The sequence below is a fragment of the Mixophyes fleayi genome, chromosome 6, assembly GCF_038048845.1.
Source record: "Mixophyes fleayi isolate aMixFle1 chromosome 6, aMixFle1.hap1, whole genome shotgun sequence".
In the NCBI taxonomy this organism is placed as follows: Eukaryota; Metazoa; Chordata; class Amphibia; order Anura; family Limnodynastidae; genus Mixophyes; species Mixophyes fleayi.
This window is the reverse complement of record NC_134407.1, coordinates 219,471,374-219,498,740: the sequence shown is the minus strand read 5'-3', so window position 1 is coordinate 219,498,740 and position 27,367 is coordinate 219,471,374. Positions and strand designations below refer to the sequence as shown.

Genomic DNA, 27,367 nt, shown 5'->3' with positions numbered 1-27,367 from the left:
CCTTTTCATCAGCCGAGGGCGACGGAGGCCATCGCCTGTCCCTTCCGAACGACACTCGCCCATCTCTTAGGACCGACTGACCCATGTTCAACAGCTGTTCACATGGAACCCTTCTCCACTTCGGCCTTCAAAGTATTACTTAATCATTAATAAAAATATATTTTACAAAATCCATTTTTGTATATATTTTTATGAAATCAGGATGTTCTTACTACGTACTGTACATAAAATGTATTTTTATAGTTTCTTTTACACACATGTCCTGCCATACATACATGTAGTCATCACTATCAGTCTGCACTTACACCTGCCCTGTACCTGCTGCAAGTGATACGGCTGAAAAACACAAACCTAAGAGATACCCAGAGCTCAACCTCGGTGCCCCCTTACTGCACATTGCCTATGTGCACTTGTCCCTTCCTGTCCCTGTTCTGCCCTTCAAGTTGTAGGCAGTTGGAGGTGTCACTTGTGTTCAGACATGAATTAGATACAATTGCATTCACTGGCATAAGTCCGTTTCTGAGCATGCACAGAGCAATTTCACACAAGATACCGCACTCAACGGATCTTACTTCTGAAGATGAATCAGTCTCAACAGCACTCACATATGCGTAGATTGCAAAACAGCATGATTCAAACCACAAGCAAGTTGATTGGTTACACCGTAGTTCTTTAATTTTACGGTTAAACCGTTTCCCTGTAAAACATTGACTAAAAAAAGGAGAAATAAAAATGTTGTATTTTCTAACGAAATTAAACTTAAAAATAAACGAAAACAACATTAAAAGCAATTGATGTCAGCATAGAACTTTAGAACACATTTTATTTTAAACATCATAATATGGCTGCTTCTTGACTCCATTTTCTCTCACATTCAACTCCCACACATACATGACTGCAACTCCCAGAAACCCCTGTTATTTGCAATGTGCAGATTCAGGTTATGTGTGATTGCTTTACATATTTAACACCCCTGTGACGGAAAGTAAGTGTGAGTCTCATTTTGAGAGGAGTGTTGAATTCCTTGTGACAGTTCGAGCAATGGATGGGGAGAGTCATGCTCTGGGTTCCATGAGGAGGTTCATTGTTGGGAGGAGAACTGTCACACTCTTTGTGGGTGACAAATTCCATTTCCTCAGAGGGACAGGGGTGGGCGACTGTCACACGCTATGAGCTCCAGGGAGGAATACCATGTGCCCCGAGTACGACGACTGTCACGTGCTCAGAGGGGGTTGGGGATTGTCACTTGCTCAGTGATGAGACACACACTCATTGGGAGACAGTAATGCTATCAGAGGGTGAGAGGCTGTCTGCTCTCACATGTTCCCTAGCCCATCAGCTTTTCTCTCATAAATCACCCACTGTCCATCAGCTTTACTATCACATGCCACCCAATCCCTCAAGCTTTTCTATCACATGCTTCTCCCTCTATGCTCACCAGCTTTTCTCACAAAAGTTACCCCCTGTCCACTAGCTTTTCTACCACATGCCACCCCATGCACACCGTTTTCTCCCTTACATTCTTCCTTGCCCCCCTGCTCACCAGCTTATCTCACAAAAGTTACCCCCTGTCCACCAGTTTTTCTACCACATGCCCCCCCATGCACACCATTTTTTCCCTTACATTCAAGTCACTCTCTTCCCACCAGTTCTCTCACATGCCTCCCTGCTCTCTCCGACCCAATTATATACTGAGCCACTCATCACATTGTCTCCAGGTTGTATTGTGGTCTTCACTACACCCCCTTATACTCAGTGTGTCCCCATCACACCCTGTCACTTCTCACCCCCCAGTATGTGGCACTCACAGACACCCTTCTCTCTCCCTGCCCTCTTCTACTGGGAGACATCTCCCCCCCAGCACCCACCTGTGTCATCCTATGTATCTCAGTGCGGGGGGAGGGGGACCATAAATGTTACTGGGTGCAGCCATTGTGGTGTGGTCTTGTTATATCAGAGGGAAATAACTTGGATGTCATTGATCCCTCAGGATAGAGTGAAGAGGTGAATGTACTTTAGGACGTATATCAGTACAGAACAAGTAATGTCTTACAGCTGATGACTGACAGATATGTGACAGTAATTTTCCTCTCCTCCACTCAGGAGGTAACAGGCAGCCTAGTCCCAAGTAACAATCAGCAGCTGCATCTAAGAGATATTGTGGTAGTCACAGTAATTCCTACTGTATAATCCTCATAATACTTATATCCTCCTCATTCATCACCTATTTTATTTTACCTGTGTTATGTTTATCGTTATATCTCATTATATCTATGTAGGTACATAACCTGCCAGTCACTGCGTCCTCTCACCCGGAAGATGTTACATCCGGTCTGTGCGTTCCACAGACTTCCGGTCTCTGCGGTCCACCGACTTCCGGTCTGTGCGGTCCACATGACTTCCGGTCCGTGCGTTTCAACTGATCACTGTTGTTCTTTCATTCATTCTTCTATTGTAACTTCCGGGTGACCTTAGAGTAGGAGGGATCAGAGAGGTGACTGCTGTGTCCGCACCAGGTAATTATGTTATTATTATTATACATTATTATACAGGGGGAGCAGACTCTGGTGTCCTGTGAGTATAATACGTGTCAGCTGACTGGGGCCCTGTTATTATAACACAGTTTGAGGTGTAATTAGTGTAATACAGTTGCAGCAGCCTCTGGTGTCCTGATATAATACATTTACAGCAGATTTTGATCTCATACCCCACCTGGGTGCTCCACAGTGATACCAGTGTGACCTGTGTATAGTGATCAGGGGATTATTGGTGACCTGTGTATAGTGATCAGTGGATTATTGGTGACCTGTGTATAGTGATCAGTGGATTATTGGTCACCTGTGTATAGTGATTAGGGGATTATTGGTGACCTGTGTATAGTGATCAGGGGATTATTGGTGACCTGTGTATAGTGATCAGGGGATTATAGGTGACCTGTGTATAGTGATCAGTGGATTATTGGTGACCTGTGTATAGTGATCAGGGGATTATTGGTGACCTGTGTATAGTGATCAGGGGATTATAGGTGACCTGTGTATAGTGATCAGGGGATTATAGGTGACCTGTGTATAGTGATCAGGGGATTATTGGTGACCTGTGTATAGTGATCAGTGGATTATAGGTGACCTGTGTATAGTGATCAGTGGATTATAGGTGACCTGTGTATAGTGATCAGTGGATTATAGGTGACCTGTGTATAGTGATCAGTGGATTATAGGTGACCTGTGTATAGTGATCAGTGGATTATAGGTGACCTGTGTATAGTGATCAGTGGATTATAGGTGACCTGTGTATAGTGATCAGTGGATTATTGGTGACCTGTGTATAGTGATCAGTGGATTATTGGTGACCTGTGTATAGTGATCAGTGGATTATAGGTGACCTGTGTATAGTGATCAGTGGCTTATAGGTGACCTGTGTATAGTGATCAGTGGATTATTGGTGACCTGTGTATAGTGATCAGTGGATTATTGGTGACCTGTGTATAGTGATCAGTGGATTATAGGTGACCTGTGTATAGTGATCAGTGGATTATAGGTGACCTGTGTATAGTGATCAGTGGATTATTGGTGACCTGTGTATAGTGATCAGTGGATTATAGGTGACCTGTGTATAGTGATCAGTGGATTATTGGTGACCTGTGTATAGTGATCAGTGGATTATAGGTGACCTGTGTATAGTGATCAGTGGTTTATAGGTGACCTGTGTATAGTGATCAGTGGCTTATAGGTGACCTGTGTATAGTGATCAGTGGATTATTGGTGACCTGTGTATAGTGATCAGTGGATTATAGATGACCTGTGTATAGTGATCAGTGAGGCATTATCTGTGCCTCTCTCTAATCAGTGGGCAGCTAGGCTGCTTATCTTTATCACTTTCTTTTGTTGCTGCACACACAAATACATATTTGTTTTATGAACGAGATTTCTTCCTCAGCCAGTAACTGTGGTCTGTCTCTAGTTCTCTGAGTCTCTCTTTTTCTGTATATGTGTGTGTGTGTCTTGTTCTCTGTGTGTGTCTTGTTCTCTGTGTGTGTGTGTGTGTGTGTGTGTGTGTGTGTGTCTTGTTCTCTGTGTGTGTGTTGCTCTCTTTTGCTACCAGTGTCGCGCTGCTTCTCTGTGTTTCTCTTCCAGGCATGTTACATAGTTAAAATAAAGAAAACAGAACAGTGCTGGTTGAATGAAATTAAAAAATATAACTTGCAAATTGAAAAAAATATTTTACATTTATTTATATGAAACAATTAAAATCATTTAAAATAGTTACGTAAAAATAACAAAAATCACAATATTGTCAAGTGTAAACCACATAGGCAGTAAAGAAAAAACAAAACTGTTTCCGGTCCAGGGGGTAAATGTATCAAGCTGAGAGTTTTGTGGCGGGTTTGAAAAACCAATCAGATTCTACCTATCATTTATTTAGTATATTCTACAAAATGACAGCTACAATCTGATTGGTTGCTATAGGCAACATCTCCACTTTTCAAACCCGCTGGAAAACTCTCAGCTTGATACATTTACCCCCAGGTGGTGATTTCCTGATGTTATTAGAACATTGCTGTGAGTACAGATAGTTAAACCCACAGATATCCAAAATCCTTCCAATATTTAATGATAATTTAATCAATAGATATCCAGACTGGAAGAACATTGATATTGGTTTAACAGAAAGCGTTATCCAGGGATATTCCATATAAAGATTAGTCTCCACACATGCTGAGGCAAATTAAACAGTTCATCTGATTTGAAAGTTAAACTACAAACCTCAGTAGGACCTTGGATTTAGATGAATTAACGGTATATTGAGCACCTCTTTTTCCAAGCATAGGTGTAAATAAAAACAAAGTTCAGCCGTCCATATTAGGGAATAATCCCATTAGTATTTGGGAGTACACAAACAGTCCATTAGTCAACGATTAAAAAGCCAAATAAACCCCACTGTCCACAGTATGTTACATAGTTGATGAGGTTGAAAAAAGACACCAGTCCATCAAGTTCAACCTATTTTGGATCTCCTGAAATCCCTCACTTATATTTGAAATTGATCCAGAGTAAGCAACGGCCAATCTGTTTCAATTGTGAAAATCTTCCAGACCCAATATTGCAGTCCTATTTTTACCCTATATCCACTACTATCCTTCATTTTAATTAACGGTCATATCCCTGGATACACTTTTCCGCTAAAATGTGTCTATCCCTTTCTTAAACATATCTATTGAATCTGCAGTGAATTCCATATATTGACTGCCCTTACTGTAAAGAACCCCTTCCTTTGCTGATTGTGAAATTTCCTTTCCTCTAAACTTAGGGGGTGACCGCGTGTCCTGTGTATAGTCCTTGGGGTAAAAAGTTCCTTTGATAGTTCTCTGTATTGACCCTTAATATATTTGTACATAGTAATCATATCTCCTCTTAGACGCCTCTTTTCTAAAGTAAACATGCCTAAACTGGCTAACCTTTCCTCATAACTTAATGACTCCATACCCTTTATCAATTTTGTCGCCCTTCTCTGAACCCTTTCGAGTTCCAAATTATCTTTTTTATAGAGTGGTGCCCAGAACTGTACTGCATATTCAAGATGAGGTCTTACCAACGATTTATACAGTGGCAAAATTACACTGTTTTCCCTTGCATCTATGCCCCTTTTTATGCATGTCAATACTTTATTTGTCTTTGCAGCTGCTGCTTGACATTGAGCACTATTGCTAAGTCTACTGTCTACGAGCACTCCCAAATCCTTTTCCATTATAGATTCTCTTAAATTATTTCCATGTAATTTATAGTTTGCTTTCTTGTTTTTGATCCCTAAATCCATAACGTTACATTTATCTATGTTAAACCTCATATTCCATTTGGCCGCCCAATCCTCCAGTTTATTTAAGTCCCTCTGTAGAGAAGCTACATCTTGCTCTGATTTTATTACCTTACAGAGTTTAGTGTCATCTGCAAAAATAGAAACTTTACTCTCTAAACCATCACCAAGGTCATTCATAAATATATTAAAAAGGAGTGGTCCCAGCACAGAACCTTGAGGTACTCCACTTAAGACTTTTGACCAATTAGAAAATGTTTCATTTATCACAATTCTCTGTTCCCTATTCTCTAACCAGTTTTCAATCCAAGTACAAATGTTGTTTCCTAGACCCAGTTCCCTTATTTTAAACCAACCTCTTGTGTGACACTGTACCAAAAGGCCTTAGCAAAATCTAAGTAGACCACATCTACTGTGCTGGCCTGGTCTAAGTTCCCACTAACTTCCTCATAGAAACTAATTAGATTAGATGGATATGACCTATTCCTCCTAAATACATGCTGATTCCCACTAATAATCGTATTGCGCACCAAGTAATCCTGAATACTATCCCTTAATATACCATCCAGTAGTTTCCCCGCTATTAATGTCAGGCTTACAGGTTTATAATTCCCTGGTTGTGATCTTGTTCCCTTTTTAAACAACAGCACCACATTACACAGTAACACCAGGGGATGTGTCTGGGTGATGACTGTATCATTGTGTGTGTCAGGTTCCTATAAGGTGTGAGGATGTCACTGTCTATTTCTCCATGCAGGAGTGAGAGTATTTAGAAGGACACAAGGCTCTGTACAAGGACGTGATGATGGAGAATCACCAGACCCTCATGTCATGGGGTAAGAGTAGACTATTATTATTATTATTATTATTATTTATTGTGTAAGAGAAAGCCGTTTTGAGGGCCACCTAGATACACACAATAAATCGTATAAAAAATGTATTCTGTCACTATTTGTCTCCTACAGATGGATCCAGTAACAGAAACACCCCAGAGAGATGTCTCCGTCCACTTTTTTCACAGGATTGTATAGAGAAAAATCATATTATCCCACAAGACTATCAGGTAGGTAGGGTTTAGGGTCTCACCAAATACCAAAGTGACTTTTCACTCAATGATCTGTAGGGCAGCTGTGTGTGTCTTATACACTGATATTCTTCTGGTTAATCTCAATTAATGTAATCAGACCTTATTAAAGTATTGTTTTATTGCTCTCTACGTGATTTAGGGTGATAACCTGGCTGATATTAAGGCAGAAGATATAGAGGGAGAAGAAGAGACGTATGTGAGGGGTGATCAACAGGAAATCCCTACAAAAATCCGCACAGGTGAGTACTACATCAATCTCTTATTCTACATCCTTCTCTGTCTGTACAAACTAATGAGGAACAAGTATCTGCTCAGTGGGGGAGTCAGGAGCCATCAGCCCCTATTAGACTTCTCTTCTCCTTCTCACATCATATCATTGTGAGCTACCAGCCCAGAGATCTGACCAGTCTCCTCCCCCACACTCTCTGGTGATTCCTATATATCAGTACAAGGGAAGTCACCATAGTGATTCAATATCTTAATGAGACCCTGTGTGACATTATCCATGATCCTCTCTGTACACTAATAGTAGTAATAATATTTATATATGTGGTTCTCAGTAATGATTACATTCTCTTAATGTTATTTGATCCAATCTGTATACTAGCACTACAACTACCTATGTTATTACATGTAATATAGGTTATGGGTGTGTGATTTATCTTGAAGCTGTGAGATCACAGGTTATTTGCACCTATCCTGGCACTACAGCATATTTATCAGGATTTTTTGGGATAATGAGCAAAGTTAGTAAGAGGAAACACCATCTTACTGCCCAGATCAGGCAGAGGATATTGGTGAATTCTTCTCCAACTACAAGCTGAGGCTTCTTACTATCAGACTAATCTGACACCAGAGAGACCCACACCCTGCTCAGCTACAAGCTCTCCCTTACCAATTGTCTTGTCATTGTCTACTGTAATAACATTCTCGGAGGAGGATATCTGGGGGTAAATGTATCAAGCCGAGAGCTTTCTTGCGGGTTTGAAAGACCAATCAGAATTTAGGAATTATTTATTTAGTATATTCTACAAAATGATGGCTAGAATCTGATTGGTTGCTATAGGCAACAGCTCCACTTTTCAAACCAGCCGGAAAACTCTCAGCTTGATACATTTATCCCCTGAACTTACTTTGGTTCACTTTCCTATCAAGAAAAACTGAACATTACATGAAGTGGATGTTAATGCTCACAAAGCAGAAATGTCTCTACTTTAAGGGGATCTTCATAGGGTTAGGGGGACACATGGGATTTTTGAAGATGACAGTCCCTGTTTTCATAAAACAGTAGTGGTACAAATAATTGATGAGTTGGAAACCTGTACAGATAGAACAGTATTAGGATGTTTTTGCTTGTGAGGATATTTGAATTCATGCTCTTGACAGACTGGCATTAGCAGCAGCACAATATGGCCAACCGCTAGTGAAGGAAGTCTCGCAGAGTTCTGTGGCAGCGGTTGACACTGACTTGGTGTTTCTGGTCGGCTGTGTACCCTGATGAATTTAAGTAAAGGTGTCTCCTTTAATGGACATGATGCAGAGTCTATCGTTGTCTACAGAACCCAACTGGGGACCTTTAAGAACTATGTGCAATAAATCATTAAACACATATAACATAACCTACAACATGAGGGGATGCCAACCAGGCATAACCTTTATTTCTCTTTCATCCCATCTGGGGAACACTACTACCATGGGGAACTCAGGAGTTCCACTGAACCGGGCTGTGCCTGGTCGTGTCGTTGCGCATCCTGCCTGCTCAGTGGGAGCCTCTTGGGCTGTGTGCCACGTGGTTTAGGCGACGGGCCTTGCCAGGAGATCACCTGGTACTCTGTTCACGCCTTGCTTGTTTTATCTTAATTGTTTTGTGTTTTCTGACACATGCTTTGGCTGCAAGGGTTTTGCATGCCGGGTTGACAGAGCGTTCCCTCGCTTGGGACTGCTTTAGAACGTCCCCATGGTAGTAGTGTCCCCCAGATGGGATGAAAGAGAAAAGAGGATTCTTATACTTATGATAAATACATTTCTCTGATTCCATCTGGGGGACACTGTGTTCCCTCCATTCTGCTCTTCTGCTGTGTGTGGTTGCTTGTTTGGTTCCCCTTCCTAGGGGCTTTATAATTACACTGTGGAGCTACTGGGGATTGCAGTGGGAAGTAGCCTGTCAACAATTAATTAACTAGTTAAATGCCAACTCCTGAGTTCCTCATTGTAGCAGTGTCCCTCAGATGGAATTAGAGAAATGGATTTATTGTAAGTATGAAAATCCTCTTTTTCAAGTAACCACATTTCTTTCTGTGAATATGGAAGGCTTAGACCCTCTTTAACCCTTTGTAAAACCAGATGACCACTACAAATGGCTGAGCCAACTGGTTATTTCAGGTCAGGAGATATAATAACCTGAATCATGTTATATGGAGGATCTACTTTTTGCAGTAATAGAGGAGATTATGTACTTGGTGAGATGGGGGAATTCTGTCACCTTCAGCATTTTCCTCCATACTATAATGTAATGAAGAGAAGACCTTACACTGGGGGCTCCCATTGTAGTTCCTTCCCTGCAGAGCTGGTGACCGTCATTCTACAACTACCAATGGACCTCCCTTATTTACATCTGCTTTGAATTTCCTATCAATTTATTTATTATTAACAGTTTTATATATAGTCCCTATATATTGTTCAATGTATTAATTAGTAATTCAGTCCCTGCCTCAGTGGAGCTTACAGTCTATGTTCCCTACCACAGGGATACACAAACACATTAGAGTTACTTGTGTAAGAATCCTATTAACCTCTTAGTATGTCTTTGTAATGTGGGATGAAACTGGAGCACCCAGAGGAAAACTGCGCAATAGATAGTGCCCTAGTCAGAATAGAACCTATGACCCCAGCGCTGTGAGGCAGCTCTGCAAACCACTGTCATACCAATGTTACTGGATAGGGGACACTGCGACACCTCCTGCCATTACCACATGTACAATGGTACAAGGTGAGAGCAAGTGATCAACTACTTACAGACACAGGGAGACAACCTTCCTGAGAGAGCCAACCATGATGTATGAGTAATCCATCTTTCCTATTGGAACAGCTGGAGGTTTCCTTTCACTTCCCCTCTTCACACTTTTATATTAGGATCAATCAGACACTTAATAACAAAGGGTTATTTGTTTACTATTGTTTCACATTTGAATCCTCTCTAGATAACATTCCCTTATTTACTAAGAACACTGGGACATGGACATCACTGCCAAGTTCTATATGGTTATCTATGCAGAGGGGCTCAGAGTTCAAGGTGAGCCCTGGGTCCTCTTAGCCTGAAATGCTGTAATCCTCTCTAAGGCATTTAGTCTAATTTAAATTGCCTAATTCAACGGTCTTCCTACAATATTGTTTTCTACTCATGCAGAAAAATCTAAGACTGGGCTTTCTTGGACACCACTAGGCAAGTGGGAATGTTTAGAACCTTATGAAATGGAAGCTTGTCCTCTGCTCACATCCTCTTATTGTGAGTATAGGCAAACGACAGCCTTTCGGATAAAGGGCCCATCCACAACAGTACCAGGCAAAGCTGGCCGTTATCTTACTTTATTTATCTTGCTTCTTGACTAGAATATTGTATCCTGCACAGAGGACTCCAAACAATGATGAAAATGTCTTTATGTAGTTTGATATTCTGTGTTGGTACAAACCTTCGTCATGCTCTAAAAACCTAATGGAAAAGTATTGACTTAAAGGGCTGCTATGTAAATTATAGACAACCCAAACATCACATGGATTACATTAAGCCCCGCCCACCATAAAGTTGCAGCTTTTGCAGATGACCTCCTGTTCTCTATTCCTCATTGATCCAAAGATGCTCTCGCACTGCTGAACTCCTCTGGAGGAAATCTCGCTCTCTGGCTGACTTCCTCCACTTTATATTCATACTCTCTTCTTTCTCCTCTGCCCTCTCCCTAACTAAAAATTCCTTCTTTAAATCCCTCATTTCTTCTCAGTCCTCCAATCCTCGCCGCCTCTTTGCCACCTTCAGCTCCCTCCTCTCCCCCCCTCCCCCTCTGTCCCGCCTTCCCTCTCTGCTTCTGACTTCGCCACTTTCTTCTCTTCTAAAATTGAGGCCATCAGACTGAACATCTCCTCCTCCCCTTCTCCCGCCACCCTCATCGCTTCACCTCCCCCATCAACCAGCTCTGGTGCTCCTTCAGCCCTACAACCGGTGAAGAAGTTCGCTTCCTTATTCTTTCCTCTCCACCCTCTACCTGCCCTCTCGATCCCATCCCCTCCCACCTCCTTCGTTCTCTCTCTCCAACGACCTGCTCTTACCTAGCACACCTTTTCAACCTATCACTCTCCTCTGGTGTAGTACCCTCCTCTTTTAAACACGCTCTTATCTCTCCTATCCTCAAAAAACCCAATCTTGATCCCAACTCTCTTGCTAATTCTCGCCCTATCTCTCTTCTCCCCTATGCCTCCAAATTACTTGAGAGGATTGTCTGCAGCCGCCTTACCAGGCACCTCACGGACAATTCCCTCCTTGACCCTCTCCAATCTGGCTACCGCCCCCTCCATTCTACTGAAACTGCCCTGGCCAAGGTTACTAATGATCTCCTATCAGCCAAATCCAAGGGTCACTTCTCCGTACTCATACTCCTTGACCTCTCTGCAGCCTTTGACACCTTGGACCACCCCCTCCTGCTGCAAACTCTTCACTCTCTCGGCCTCTCTGGTTCTGTACATGCCTGGTTCGCCTCATACCACGCTAATCGCTCCTTCTCTGTATCTACGTCTGGTTCTTCCTCCTCCCCCTACCCTCTCCCCGTAGGAGTCCCGCAGGGCTCTGTTCTTGGCCCTCTACTCTTTTCGCTCTACACTTCCTCCCTTGGTGCTCTCATCTCCTCCTTCGGTCTTTAGTATCACCTTTATGCTGACGACATTCAACTCTATATCTCCTCTCCTGATCTTTCCTCCACCATTCTCGCTCGGGTATCCGACTGCCTCTCCGCCATCTCCTTCTGGATGTCCGAGCGCTTTCTCAAAATCAATATCTCTAAAACTGAACTCATTGTCTTTCCTTCGCCCAGACTCCCATCCCACCATGACCTCTCTATTGTCATAAATAACACCACCATCTCCTCTGTCACCCAATTTCGCTGCCTGGGTGTCACCCTCGACCCCTCTCTCTCTTTTACCCCCCACATTCCTTGCCCAAGCCTGTCGCTTCCAACTACGCCACATCGCCCGCATCCGTCCTTTTCTCTCTCAGGATGCCACCAAAACTATCATCTACGCACTCATCATCTCCCACCTCGATTATTGTAACCTCCTCCTCACTGCCCCCCCCCACTCCCGTCTCTCCCCCCTCCGCTCTATACTCAATGCCCTTCTGTTTTTTTCCATTTTATGAAATATATGATCAAATGAAGCAGTTTGTGTCCTCTCTCCTAAACAAGAAAATGTTACCACATCCCCAGTCTTATTTTGCGTTCCATATATGGGTTCACAGCCTCTTATATATGGTATGTTGTGGGATAACCGCAGTTGATGCCCCACTGGATTGTGTTAAAAAGTGGGAACAAGTTTTTCGGGAGACTTTTTCAGATAAACAATTGCCCAAGATGTTGACATTAATACACCATACCTCCATCAGTAATAAGGTAGAAGAGGCTGGGAACAAGCTTTATACTGATGGTTCCATGTTCCTTTGGTACTGCACATAATGTTTCCCTCTGCCTGTCACACTGCTGGAGATGTGAAGTCCCTAGAAATTCATTGTTCCATGTCTTTTGGGAATGTGCTATAATCAAATACTATTGATAGACTGTCACAGGATGGACATTAACTCTTATGTTCTGGTGTAAGATTATAATAATTGACAACAATTGTAAAAAGATAATACAAATATTTATAATAACATATACATAATAAGTGAATAAGTACTTAGCTGTGGAATACAATTTGATTGTTGAGAAATGTCTTCATCTGAGAAGTCCCGTTGCTCGATCGCAGCTTTCTCAACAATGTTTCAACTGAAGCTAAAACTTCCTGGGTGTGGGCTGTCTAATACATCTCTGAATCCAACCACCCTCTTCTCCACCCCGAGACTAGTTAAAGCCAGTTCTGTGCTGGACATAAAGAAATATCTGTGTACTAACAGGGATTATTGTATGTATCTTATCTACAAAATGGGGAGGGGGGGGGGGGGGTTGCATTGTCATTTCTGTAGATGTTCATCCCCTCATATAAAGATCTTACTGGTGATGACAATTCTCATTGATCCAGCCTGTTTTTACTTTTTTACAATAACTTTAGGATTGGAACATATAAGAGATGCCTCCCTAATTACTAGGTTGCTTAGGTTATTGTACACACAACATCTGACCATCACACCTAAACAATGTATCAGTCACTGTGTGTCTTCTACAGATGGACCCAGTAACAGAAATTCCGCAGAGAGATGTCCCCGTCCTCTTTATTCACAGGATTGTACAGAGGAAAATCCCAGGATCCAACAGGAGTGTCAGGTAGATGGAGTTTATGGTCTCACAAAATTTCTTTTCACTATATGATCTATATAACAGCTGTGTATGTCTAATACACTGATATTATTCTATTTAATCTCAATTAATGAAATAAGACATCATTAAAGTGTTATTTTATTGATTATTTTTTGTTATTTAGTTTGATGTTCTGACTTATATTAAGGTAGAAAATATAAAGGGAGAAGAAGAGACATATGTGAGGGGTGATCAGCAGTGTAAGGAGGAGGAAATCCCTACAGATATCAGCACTGGTGAGTAATAAACACTTATTACAGAAAAGAGTGACACATTCTCCTTGTTCAGACACTACCACAATCACTTGTTCTACACCCATAAAAAGTATCTGACCAGTGCGGGAGTCAGGAGTTTTCCGTGGCACAGTCTAGGTTGCTGTGTTGTTTCTGTTGTCATGTGGATGTACTAATATTGGAATTTGGCTCATCTTGATGTTACTCTCGTTAGTTCGGTGGGTTGGTGTTCTTGGGTGTGTTCCTTGAGTAGGAACCAATGTTTGTTCAATTCATAGACCAGTTGCTTTGGTTATCTTTTGGTGTTTCTAGAGTTCTGTGAAGGGGTGGGGAGGTTTACGGAAGGTCACCTTAATGATTAAATGGTTTGCAAAGTACCCAGTTGGTCTGTCCTTCAGCCCCTATTAGACTTCTGTTCTCCTCACATTATATTGTGTGCTACCAGCCAAGAGATCTTACTAGTCTCTTCCTCACACTCTTGTGATTCTCATACTTCAGTACAAGAGATTGATCAGTGATTCAATTATGAATGGTATTACCCATGATCCTCCCTGTGCAGTAGTACATGTGGCATTATACTTTATCTTCTTTGTGTAATAATTCCTAAATGTTTAATTCTCAGTATGTGTAACACTGCAATACTAAGTGTCACAGGATGGACATTAACTTATGTTCTGTTGTGAGATTACAATGATTGACAGGCAACAGTTGTTAAAATTGATAATACAAATGTTTAATATAAAAGATACATTTGAAAGCAAAAGATACTTAGCTGTGGAATTCCATTTGACTGCTAAATAATGTCTGAATCCAGCCCCCTTCTCCCCCAGAGACTAGTTAAAACCAGTTCTGGACATATAGAAATGTCCCTGTACTAACAGGGATCATTGTATGAATGTTATCTTAAAAGATCGGAGAGACCTACTTAGATAATTGTTCTCTTCCTTCCCTATCCTCCCGCCAGGCTTCTACTCTTAACGAGGTTATCTCCAGTGAAGAAGTAATCCTTGCACTAAAGTCACAGAAGAACTCTAAAGCCCCCGGCCCTGATGGCTTTATGATGCTTTATTATAAAACATTCTCCAAAGAACTAGTCCCTCATTTGACGCATTTGTTTAATTCCATAATGTCGGGGGGTAAATTCCATATGGAATCCACGCGCACCACTATAGTGGTGATTCCTAAACCTAACAAGGACCCGACCTGTTGCCCCAGCTACCGCTCCATTTCACTAATCAACTCTGACGTTAAACTTTTTGCCAAAATTCTGGCAAATCGTTTAAATGCCTATTTACCAACACTGGTCTTCCCAGACCAAGTAGGTTTTATCCCCACCAGGCAGGCTTTAGACAATACTAGGCGTACTATAGACATCATCGCCCACATAAACCAGAATAAGATCCCGTCAGTGGTTGTGGCATTAGATGCCGAAAAGGCCTTTGACAGACTCTCGTGGCCTTTCATGTTTAGCACGTTAAGTCATTTCGGTTTAAATGGGGCCTTTCTTTCAGCCATCCAGGCCCTATATCACCGCCCCACCTCATCGGTATTGACCAATGGGCTCCTATCCCAGGCTTTTTCACTAGGTAATGGCACTAGACAGGGGTGTCCCTTGTCCCCCCTCTTATACGCTTTATGCATAGAACCTTTAGCTGCCGCCATTAGAAGAAACCCGGACATATCAGGGATCCAAATTGGCCCTCGTCATTTCAAAATCTCCCTATTCGCTGATGACGTACTATTAACACTCGCAAACCCCCTCATTTCACTCCCAAATCTTCTTAAAGAACTTAAAGAATATGGATCCTTATCAAACTATAAAATAAATAATTCTAAATCGGAAGCCCTTTCACTCCAAGTCCCTATCGTCACCAAAAATATTCTCGAATCTTCGTTCGATTTTCAATGGCGCCCAAAGGCGCTACGATATTTAGGGGTTCAGATCACGAAAGAATACAAACAGCTATTCCACGCCAACTACACCCCCCTATTTGACTCAATAAAAAGAGACCTGGCCAGATGGGACTCGCTTTTTGTCTCCTGGTTTGGTAGGATTAGTGTGATAAAGATGAACGTTCTGCCTAGAGTCTTGTATCTTTTCCAGGCCTTACCCATTCCAATCCCAGGTACCTTTCTAACAAATCTGCAATCTTCATGCGGTACATTTATCTGGCAAGGGAAAAAATCGAGACTCAAAAGGTCCTGCCTAGCCAAGCCCACCCAGTCAGGGGGATATGGACTTCCGCTCTTTGAGCGCTACTATCATGCAGTTAACCTCAGTCACATCATTTCCTGGCAGTCTGCTCCGGGGATCAAGAGATGGGTCGATCTAGAGAACGCACATACAACAGATCACAATCTGAATTCGCTCCCCTGGCTCCTTAGAGCTCAAAGGTCGGCCTCAGTGTACTCGCACCCCTCCATACAGTTCACACTCAATCTATGGGACAAGCTCCATAGAAAGTGGGAGCTCACCTCATTTCCTTCTCCTCTTACTCCACTGTGGCATCACCCGGATTTTCCAGCAGGAAACATGCGGCCGTTCTCGCGCCCCTGGCAAAAGGCTGGTATCACTCAGTTTACTCACATTATGGGAGATTTTGCTCCCCGCACTTTCCCGGATCTAAGAGAAAAAAAGGGCCTTCCTTCGTCCTTACATTTTGCTTACACTCAAATCCGAAGCTTTATTCAATCACTCTGTAGATCTTCCAAGCTACGTACCCTTACTCCTTTTGAGAGGAGCTGTGTGTATAGGCCAGGAGATTCAGGATTAATATCCCTGATATATCATAATTTCCTGGAACCAAAATCTGACACTGCGGAATCGTTTGAGATGGCATGGCTTCGGGATACTGGTAGAGCTCTGGATCAGAAGGGATGGTCCCGACTACGGGTGAGAATCTCCAAAATCTCCATTAATACTTCAATACGAGAAAACACATTTAAAGTATACACAAGATGGTATCTAGTGCCTTCAAAGCTCCACATAATATATCCGGGTACTTCTGACTCATGCTGGAGAGGGTGTGGGGAGGTGGGCTCATTCTACCACATCTGGTGGACATGCCCTAGAGTTTCAAATTTGTGGTCCCAGGTGGCCGACCTAATGACAAGAATTTTAGAGGTTGAGGTTTCACCTGACCCAATGGTTATGCTGTTATGCTCCCGGGTCGAAGGCCTAACCAAACAGGCAGATAGACTTGTTCAACACATTTGTGCAGCTACTCGCCTACAGATAGCGAAGGAATAGAAGTCCTTTCATCCACCCAGCCTCCAAAGTGTAATCTCTCGTGTGTGGTACATGGCTTCCATGGAATACATCACCAGCCTTCTCCACCACAAAATTATAAATTTCAAAAAGGTATGGAATTTCTGGTATTCTTTTCATCAAGCAAACATGCCCGCTACTTAAAAGGTTGTTTCTTCAGAAGCTCTTACCAGGTCCTTACTCCTCCCCCCCCCCACCACCACCCCTCCCCCCCTTTCCCCTCTTTTTCCCCCTTACTTCTCTCTCTAAAAAATAAAAAAATAAAGCAGCATCGATTCATAGTTCCAAGGCAGCTGATCTTCCATAATCTTTGACTGGGTCAGCCTATTTCCTCTCTATGGGTTAATTTACTGCTTCCCTTTATGTTTAGGAATTTGTTTAACAATATGTCATTTGCCTGACTTTCTTCCCGTTTCTCAATTGTCATGTTCTGGACCTTATGTTCAAATGTTTTTCTTCCCTGTTATTATCTGCTATATGGAACCTCTGTTTTTTTTTTTTTGCATAAATAAAGAGTTTAAAAAAGATCGGAGAGGGCTTACATAATCCTGTAAACCCTTTACATCACATTCCACTCTCTGACTTATGCAAGCTATTAGTAAGTTATCCTTAAAGGCAAAGCCTTAACTGTTTGTTTTCACAGCATTTTATAAAACAGTTGATTATAATCTTAAAAAAATTAATTGTATAAATCATAATGGATACAATAATTTCATATAGCAAACTATGAATAATACCACTAAACCAAACTCCCCACTCAGAAAACCAATTAGCAGGGTCTTATCTTGTAATAAAAATTATTCCAGGGAATATCGATATAATAACATACAACATACAATCTGAAATTGGCAAATGGGTACAAATCCAGCAACTTGAATAGTTCTCTAGCTTGGCAGGCCAACAATGCACGTCTATCAATGAGCATAATTCCAGTTAACTCCTAAATGTTTATGTCGTTCGCTCTTTCCTCTGTTACATATTATTTGTAAGACCCAAACCCCAAGATCACCAGATGAGGGCACACAATTCACTTCCAGGCCATCATTCAGCAATAGGAATCATCCTGCGGGAAGATAAATAAACAGGATTATCTGTTCCTTCTAGTAACACTAAATATGTATCACCAAGACCTGAAGCTACTATATCTCCTATCTTCTTTTTCTTTTCTGTCCCAACTGGTGTCACCTATACTTTGCATCCGGTCTGATGTTCACTGGTTTTCACTACTACGTAACCTGACTCGGGTACCACTAACAAATGTCCTAATATTTGTCCCTTCTCCACATACCACCATTGATTAGGGTTCAAAGTGACACAATATTCATCCAATGTAGCTGATTCTTCCCATGAGAAATGTTATATCACCTCTGGTACTGGTACAAAATACAGTAAAGATTTGGTTTCTAAACTTGTTATCCCTGTTGGTAATTTGTACATGGGGTCTGGAGTGTCCCTATCTGGGTCTATCACCCATGGGGTGGTCTTTGAACTCTTGTTCTTCATGGGCCACTACCTTAATCTTATGTTTTCGTACCTTCAGTTGTTTCTTACTGAAAATTATTGTAGAAGGGGGCGGGGCTATCACAGGGGCAGTCATCATTCGCTGGAAAGAAGTTTGATCTCCTATTATTCTTTGGTTGACTTTCTGCACTGGCTCACTTATCACCCTATCCCATCCCCTCAATGTATGATGTGGTGACATTTTCCTAACTTGCTCTTTCAGTAAACTATTCATTCTCTCTATGAGCCCGGCAGCCTGAGGATAGTAAGGTATATGATACAGCCAATGTACTCCCTCCTCCTTGGCCCATTTTCTGATTTGTTGGCCAGTAAAGTGAGCTCCATTGTCTTTTTGGACCTCCATAAGAGTATCATAATGTCTCTGTATGTCTTGTAATAATGTGTCGCCTCTTGTGTAACATGCTTACAAGGATGTATTATAAGAACTCCTGAGTATGTATCAAAGGCTGTAACACAATATTTGGGACCACCTCTTCCTGTAGGTAGTGGTCCTATAAAGTTCATTTGCCACACTTGTCCAGCAGCTTTTCCTCGATATATAGAGCCTACATCACCCTTCAAGTGTTTTTTGTAGTTTACTTCTTGACATGTTGGACACTTAGCAACAATGTCTCTGGCCATCAAGTGTGTCAATGGTATTCCTTTTTGTTTGGCCCAATCTCTAGTGCCTTGTGCACCTCTGTGCCCGACTGGACATGGGACCACTCTCTCAATCTTTTCAGTTCTTCATCTGCCTCTGTCAGAGAACAAACACTAACTTGTGCTAGTTGATCTGCTACATCATTATAAGGAAAGTTAGTGTGTGCATTTACATGTCCGATTGACACAGAACGTTGGTTGCATTGAGTCCAGATAGGCTCCTATACTGCAGGACCTCCCCATATTTCTTTTCCATGTAGGCATCCATGTTAAAAGTCCTTTATACACTGCCCAACTGTCTGTATATATAATGACATCTCCCTCCGTTTCATGAAGGACCATGCTCATAGCCTGTAATTCTGCATATTGACTTGACCCACCATCACCTGTTTCATGAATTATGGTTTCTGTCACTGGTTGGTAGGCAGCAGCTGTCCACACTTGTCCATTATATATTAGTTGTGCTGAGCCATTGGTGAACCAGGCTCTGGACTTCTCTTCAATTGTCAGTTGTGCCCATGGTTTAGCCTCTGTCACTGGGCTACCCCGTATCTGGAGAGGGGGTTGTTCAAGTTCATCTGATTGAAAGGTGACCAAATCAGCTAGCTGTGTACTGATATCAGCAGGCTCTTGTGATGACACTCCACATCTTTCACTCAAGTACCACTTCCATTTCCATAGCGTTAGTTTCTGAGCTACTGCAGTACGTGCACCTAAGCCCTCTTGTCGAACCCATCTGGCTATTGGTAAGTCTGTTCTGTCAGTCACTGGTTGCTGCTTTGTAGTTGCCTCAACATGTTGAAAGACTGTGTAAGCAGCTAACAATTGTTTCTACAGTGGTGAATATCTTCTTTGGGCAGAAGAGAATTGTTTTGGCCAGAATCCAAATGGAATCTTTCTTGCTCCAGTATGTGGAGATTTCTACCACAGGCCCCAAGACATCCCATGCTCAGTTGCTGTCACATCTAGATAAAATGGTTGATCTGGTTGCATGGGACCAAGGACATTATGAATCCTGAGTGCATGTTTTTCAGCCTGCAAAGCCTTTTCTTGCTCATCTGTCCATGTGAACTCAGTCTTCTTTCTAGTCACATTATAGATAGGCCTAAGAATCATGCCTAGGTGGGTCACAAAAGCCCTCCAAAATCCTAGAACTCCCAAGACCTTCTGTGCTTCTTTAGCGGTTGTCGGCGAATTAATGTTAGCAATTGCATCCAGCACTGGTTGGGGTATCATTCGCTAAAGACCAGTCCATATTACCCCTAGAAATTTCATTGTTTGCACTGGACCTTGAACTTTTGAGGGATTAATCATCCATCCTCTTGTGCTCATGTGATCAGTCAATATTTTTAAGTCTTTTTGTACTTGTTCCTCTGTTGCTCCTGAAATCATAATATCATCAATATAATGGTACAGAGAACAAGTCAAGTCTTTTAGCATTTGTAGCTCTCTTGCCACCAAACCATGACAAATGCTGGGTGAATGTAAATAGTCCTGCGGAACTACTGTCACAGTATATTGCTGTCCATCCCAAGTGAAAGCAAATTGATCCTGACTCTCAGGTGCTATAGGAATGGAAAACAAAGCATTTGCCAAATCCACAACTGCATGCCACTCTCCGGCTGTTTCTGTAATCTTTTCTACCACAGTAACCATATCTGGAACAGCTGCTGCTAATGGTGGTGCTACTTTGTTCAATCCCCTATAATCGATTTTTAAGTGATAGGATCCATCTTTTTTTTTTTTTTTACTGGGTAGACTGGAGAGTTAAAAGGACTGACCGCAGGTCTGAAAACTCCAGCTTCTAGTAACACTTGAACAGTCTCTGATATTTCTTTCAGACCACCTTGTATCCGGTATTGTTTGAGATTAACTGGCTGTGGAGGAGGAGGAATATACACTGGAAACCATTTAGCTAAACCTCTCTCAATAGGCTTCACTGCAGACACTGTGTAGGATCTTACAAAACATCCAAACACATAAGTTCCACTTTCAGTGTGTATGGTTTGTCCACGCAAAATATCCATACCAATTATGTTGTCTGGAAGTTCAGATACCAACACCTGTGTTTTGAAAATTGGACCTTTGCCAATTTGGAGTCTGCAGTGAATCTTGACTGCCCATGTCTGCTGTCCACCCAACCCTTCCACAGCAACCCAGTGTGCCTGTTGTGTATGTTGTGTCCCTGTAAAGTGAAACAGTGATACTTCTGCACCAGTATCCAGTAATGCTGTAGTTCTGTGTGGTTGTGATTGGCCTGGTCAATAAATTGCCACTGACACATAGGGATGGAGATCCCTTGGCTTCATTAAACAAATATTGAATGTCAGTAGCTGCTGACGGGATCCGCCATGCTGTCAATATGAACTGGGAACTTCCCACCCCCTCCCAGTATTATATGTCTTTGCTAAACCTTGCACCTCCCTACTGACAGCAGTGTATGGGTCGGGTTTAGATAATTGAGGTGCTGCTGAGGGTATTACAGGGGAGTAATCTTCTACATCACTAGTCACCACCTTCTTGGGTGCCCCCCCCCTGGCAACTTCCCCTTATCTCTCAGTCCCTTCCATCTCTTTAACAGTTTAGTTTTAGCAATTCCATCTATCTCTCTCTTAGGAACGCCAGCATTTAGCAAGTCCAAAAATATTTGTCTGCGAGTCACTTTAAATCTGTTTGAAAACTGACTCGCTGTATTCTGAAAATCTTTTTTCTCTACAATACGCTGCTGTTTTTTATTAGATTTCTCTAACTCTCCTAACTGACTCATCAGTGAAGCAGCATGAAACACAGGACTATCAGTGGGCATTGTACTCAGCATAGTGATAACAGCTGCTTTCAGTTGGGGAGTGGCAATGGTTAAAAGCTTATTACACATTACTGTAGTAAATAAAGCTATATCAGGACCATCCCATTCAGTCTGCACAGAATACACACCCTGCTATGGTAATGGATTTCCAGTAACTCCATTCATACATCCCAGCTCACGTAATCTCTGTATTCCCTGTCTCAACTCATCCCATGCACTCATATCAACCACTTCTGTAGGTGTCATATATTTGTGCTATAGAATCTCGAATGAGATGCAACAATGTGAAATTACAGTTTGTGAACCTTGCACTTCTCATTTGTAATCTGACCCTGGGATCATTACACACTGCTCCCAAACTGATAGCCTCTCTTTGTGTTACACCATCTGCACCTAAATCCCACAGTCTCAGTACCCATGTCAGCAGTCCCTCATTAGGATGTTGTTTATATTTAACCCCAATCTCACTGAGCCTCCAGCAGAATAACTACGTGTTTCTTCCACCAATCCCTGCTGTGCCCTGATCCCTGTCTGTGAGTAATTGTGATCTGTATCTGACACACTAGCAGCATCTGTACCAGTTGTTTGTGTCACCTCTCTCCTTTGTCTGGTAGTGATAATGGGACGTAATTCTCCCCCAATTTCTTCAATTTCATTCTCCTCATCAGATTCACTGTCTGTCTCTGACCACTCAGCAATAGACTCCCAATCTCCTCATCAGATTCACTGTCTGTCTCTGACCACTCAGCAGTAGACTCTCAGTCTCTTCGCTGTATCACAGTCCTCACCCTTACACAGGGCCGGATTAACCAGCTAGACAGCTAGAATCTGGTTGGTTGCTATAGGCATTATCTCAATTTTTAAAACCCGATGTTTGGTAAAAATACCTCCTAGGCTCCAAAACAGTAGGAGGGAACACCATGAGGGGAGGACAGCTCTCTCCTCCCATCTCCGTCCCCTTAGGGGGTGGACTTTACAGTGTGGGAAATTTTCTCCCTTTAAAAAGACCTGCAGGACAGACCTCAGTGTGTGTCATTTGCTTCTAAATGCTTTTGGCATTGGAGTCGCAGCTCCTGCCAGTGTACTGAGGATTTCGGCCTGGGAGTATTGTGATGGTTTGGATTACAAGCTTTTCTTGGACTTGCAGATTTGTTTGCTCTGCCTGATTTAATAATCTTGGACATCATCATTTCCCTATAACTTGGACTAGGAAAGAAAACCCATTTTCTTTATATATGATTTGGAGTTATTGAACACTGAGGTGTCACTGGGTGATGGTGGAAGTTTGGTGAGCACTGGATGTTATTTAAAGTATTGTTTGATAAGCTACTGCTTTCAGTTATCTGTAATAAAGGTACAGTTGTATCCACACCTTTTCTTTGCCTGTGTGATCCTGAACCCCTAGATACCAGGATTTTTCTCTGGGTTCCTACAATAACGTCCTGGTATCATCACATTTGTACATTTTGATTTCTAATGAAGTGTTCTTGTTTGCAAGTAGAAATTAAACATTTTTAACTCACAAATTTGCTACTCAATGTCTAATTTCCATACATCTACTTTATTTCCAGCAGATGGCCACAAAAGCCGGAAGTCCTCAGAGGGATATTTCGTTTTGTCTCCAGGATATAAAATAGAAGATAACAACATCATAAAAGATTTTCCAGGAGGAAAACCCATTACTCGAAATATACATCAATTACTTAACAGTGCACATATATCATCTGATCCCTCTAATTATGAGGCATGTTTTTTTAATAACTCAGATATTGCTACACCTAGTACAACTCATAGTGGCGATACAAAATTTCCATGTTCTGAATGTGGGAAATGTTTTAGATATAAATCAGTTTTCATTAATCATCAGAGAACTCATACACGTGAGAAACCATTTCCATGTTCTGAGTGTGGGAAATGTTTTGCATATAAATCATATCTTGTTGTACATCAGAGAATTCACACAGGTGAGAAACCATTTCCATGTTCTGAGTGTGGGAAAAGCTTTCGAGATAGCTCAGATCTTGTTAAACACCAGAGAACGCACACAGGTGAGAAACCATTTCCATGTTCTGAGTGTGGGAAATGTTTTACATATCAATCCCATCTGCTTTCACATCAGATAACTCATACAGGGGAGAAAACATTCCCATGTTCTGAGTGTGGGAAATGTTTTACAGTTAAATCCAGTCTTGTTAAACATCAGAGAATACACACAGGTGAGAAGCCATTTTTATGTTCTAATTGTGGGAAAGGTTTTCCACGAAAATCAATTCTGGTTTCACATCAGAAAACTCATACAGGTGAAAAACCATTTCCATGTTCTGAGTGTGGGAAATGTTTTGGATTTAAAGCCAATCTTGTTAACCATCAGAGAATTCACACAGGTGAGAATCCATATCCATGTTCTGAGTGTGGGAAATGTTTTCCACGCAAATCAGTTCTGGTTTCACATCAGAAAACTCATACAGGTGAGAAACCATTTCCATGCTCTGAGTGTGGGAAATGTTTTACAATTAAATCCAGTTTTATTAAACATCAGAGAATTCACACAGGTGAGAATCCATATCCATGTTCTGAGTGTGGGAAATGTTTTCCACGCAAATCGGTTCTGGTTTCACATCAGAAAACTCATACAGGTGAGAAACCATATCCGTGCTCTGAGTGTGGGAAATGTTTTACATTTAAAGCCAATCTTGTTAACCACCAGAGAATCCACACAGGTGAGAAGCCATTTTCATGTTCTAATTGTGGGAAATGTTTTACACAGAAATCAAGTTTGGTTTCACATCTGAGAATTCATACAGGTGAGAAACCATTTCCATGTTCTGAGTGTGGGAAATGTTTTACAGTTAACTCTACTCTTGTTAATCATCAGAGAATTCACACAGGTGAGAAGCCATTTTCATGTTCTAATTGTGGGAAATGTTTTACACAGAAATCAGCTCTGATTTCCCATCAGAGAATTCACACAGGTGAGAAAACATTCCCATGTTCTGAGTGTTGAAATAGTTTTACACAGACAATATCTCCTAAAACATCAGATTATATATGCATTGAAAAGCAATTTCTGTGAGATTATAGATATGAAGCCGGTTGCAAGAATACTATAAACATTGTAAAAGTAGTGCCTTTTATATTTGTAAATGATGCAAATAGGCAGGTTCCTACATAACCATTCCCTCTTTTCCTTGGAAATTATACCCTCGCATCACTTCTTCCTTCTGCCTCTCACTCTCCTATCCTCGCCCCTCCAATTTTCCCCTTCTCCACTCCTCCCACCTGTTGCTCCCCTTCATCCCATCCCCTGCCCACTGACGGGTCACCTTCTAGTTCTGTTTCCTGTCCAATTCCAGCCCTTTCTAGCTGTCATTCACCTCGCTCAGTGTTATACAAACCCTTTCAGTCTAGCAAGCTTGTCCACATTTCTCCTCTTCCTCTATCCTGTGGTCTCTGGAATGCCTGGTCAGTCTGTAACAAATTGGCTTGTATCCATATCCATGTTCTTTTTATGTCTAGATCCTTAAACTTCTCTTCCTCTCCTCCTCCCTTGGTCTCTTTTATTGCACCTTCTCTCCCACCGCAGTCGCCACAGACGCCTTGATCTGGTCTTTTCAAAACTCAGTACTTTTTCTGACGTCATCAATTCACCTTTCCCTCTCACCATCTTCTCTTCTCTTAGCATATTTCCACCGTCTCACCTTCCCCATCCTCTAAGGCTACCCTGACAGTCGTAACCTTGACACCATTGATCCTACCACGTTCTCCTCACTGAACTCAATACTCTCCCTAAATACCACTCTTTCTTGCCCCGATGAGTCTGTCTCCTTCTATAATCACACCCTTATCACTGCACTTGACTCACCCCGGTTGTCGGCATCAAGCTTCTTCGGTCCCCACCTCAACCATATCACTCCAAAACTTTCCTGCTGTCTTCAAAACTACTCCCGTAGTGCAGAACGGATGAGTCACGCACTCATGCTGATTTTCTTGATTAGAAGTTCATACTTTCCTCTAACAGTTCAGCCCTACCACTCACTGAACAATCCTTTTTTAAGGCTCCCATTTCCTCCAACCCCCATCGCCTTTATGCCACCTTCAACTGCTCCTGTCCTCCTTCACTCCTTCTTGCTCTCTGCTGTCTACTTTTTTACCAACTTCCACTCTAAAATTGAGTCAGTATGTCAAGACATCTCCCCAATGCCCTTTTGCCCCACCTGGTCCCCCTCCCACTCTCCTCTGTGGACACTATCTCCATCCCCTCCTCCCATTGTCACTTCCACTTCTTAGCCCATCCTCCTTCTATTCCTTTGCTCCGATATCTGCAGATGAAGTCTGCACCCTTCTCTCCTCACCCCCCTCCACCTCCCACAGGACCCCATTCCTCCCATCTTCTCCATTCTCTGTTTCTTGCCTGCTCCCAGTTTGCCCACATCCTCAACCTATTCCTCCTCCTTTCAACATGCTCTCATTTTCCTTATGCCCAAAAAACCATCTCTTATCCTTACCTCTCTCTCTATTTAGTACCCTATGTTCCTCTTTACTTTTGCATCCAAACTTCTCAAATGGGTTGTCTACAACCATCTACAACAATATCCTTCTCGGCCTCTCTGCTGCCTTAGATACCATTGACTATTCCCTCCTTTTGCAAACTGTGAAATCTGTAACACTGTCCTCTTCTGGTTTCCTCTTACCTCATCAACTGCTCCTTTTCAGGCTCTATACGACTCCACAACCCCCCTCTTCCCTTTCCTATCAGATTTTCCCAAGGTTTCCGCCTTGGCCCCCTGTTTTTATCCCACTACACCTCCTCCCTTGACGTCCTCATCCACTCCTCCAGTACCACCACTATGCTGACGATACCCAAATCTATATCAACCCCTGTCCTTTCACCTTTCCTTATCTTTCTTGTCTCCTGCTGTCTCTCGGTCATCTAATCTTGGATCTTGCTTTTTCTTAAAGTCAATATTTCCAAAACTCAAATAATCTTCCCCCCATTACAGGGCTCACCCACCTTCTCTATTTCTGTTAATAAAACTACCATCCTTTCTGTCTTTCAAGTCCTTTGCCTTGAGGTCATCTCAGATTCCTACTTTTCCTTCAAGTCTCACATTCTTTCCCTTTCAAAATCCTGCTACTTCCACCTCCAGAATATATTCAAGATGCGACCCTTACTCACCATGGAAGCCACCACAATTTTTATTCACTCTCGTAATCTCTTGCCTTGACTGCTGTAATCATTTCTCTCGCCTACAGGATGTGAAAGTCATAATATTATGCTTACTATAGTGTAACCATTTGTATGCTGTAGAGAATGTTGTTTAAAAGTGTACATAACAAAAGAAATATCTGGCAGTTTACAGACAGGAAAACATCACAGGTACAAAAGCTGATCTTATACCGTATACGGAATTGTTCTTCTCTAAAGAGCTTCCATCAAGAAAAGATGTATTC

At 42.0% G+C, this 27,367-nt stretch overlaps 2 protein-coding genes across 3 annotated transcripts in view; one reads left to right on the top strand and one right to left on the bottom strand.

The window, feature by feature from the left end:
• LOC142160638 (uncharacterized) overlaps positions 1 to 26,124 on the top strand; it is a 97,750-nt gene extending 71,626 nt beyond the window's left edge. The window contains 6 exon segments of the mRNA XM_075215501.1: positions 2,280 to 2,379; positions 7,038 to 7,137; positions 13,319 to 13,416; positions 13,574 to 13,685; positions 23,488 to 24,916; positions 24,918 to 26,124. Of these exon segments, the coding sequence (XP_075071602.1) occupies positions 2,280 to 2,379; positions 7,038 to 7,137; positions 13,319 to 13,416; positions 13,574 to 13,685; positions 23,488 to 24,916; positions 24,918 to 25,026 (1,948 nt within the window). The 3' untranslated portion in view covers positions 25,027 to 26,124.
• The window catches only part of LOC142159791 (uncharacterized), a 1,176,369-nt gene that overhangs the window by 337,491 nt on the left and 811,511 nt on the right, over positions 1 to 27,367 (bottom strand). The gene's annotated exons all lie outside the window — the stretch shown is intronic.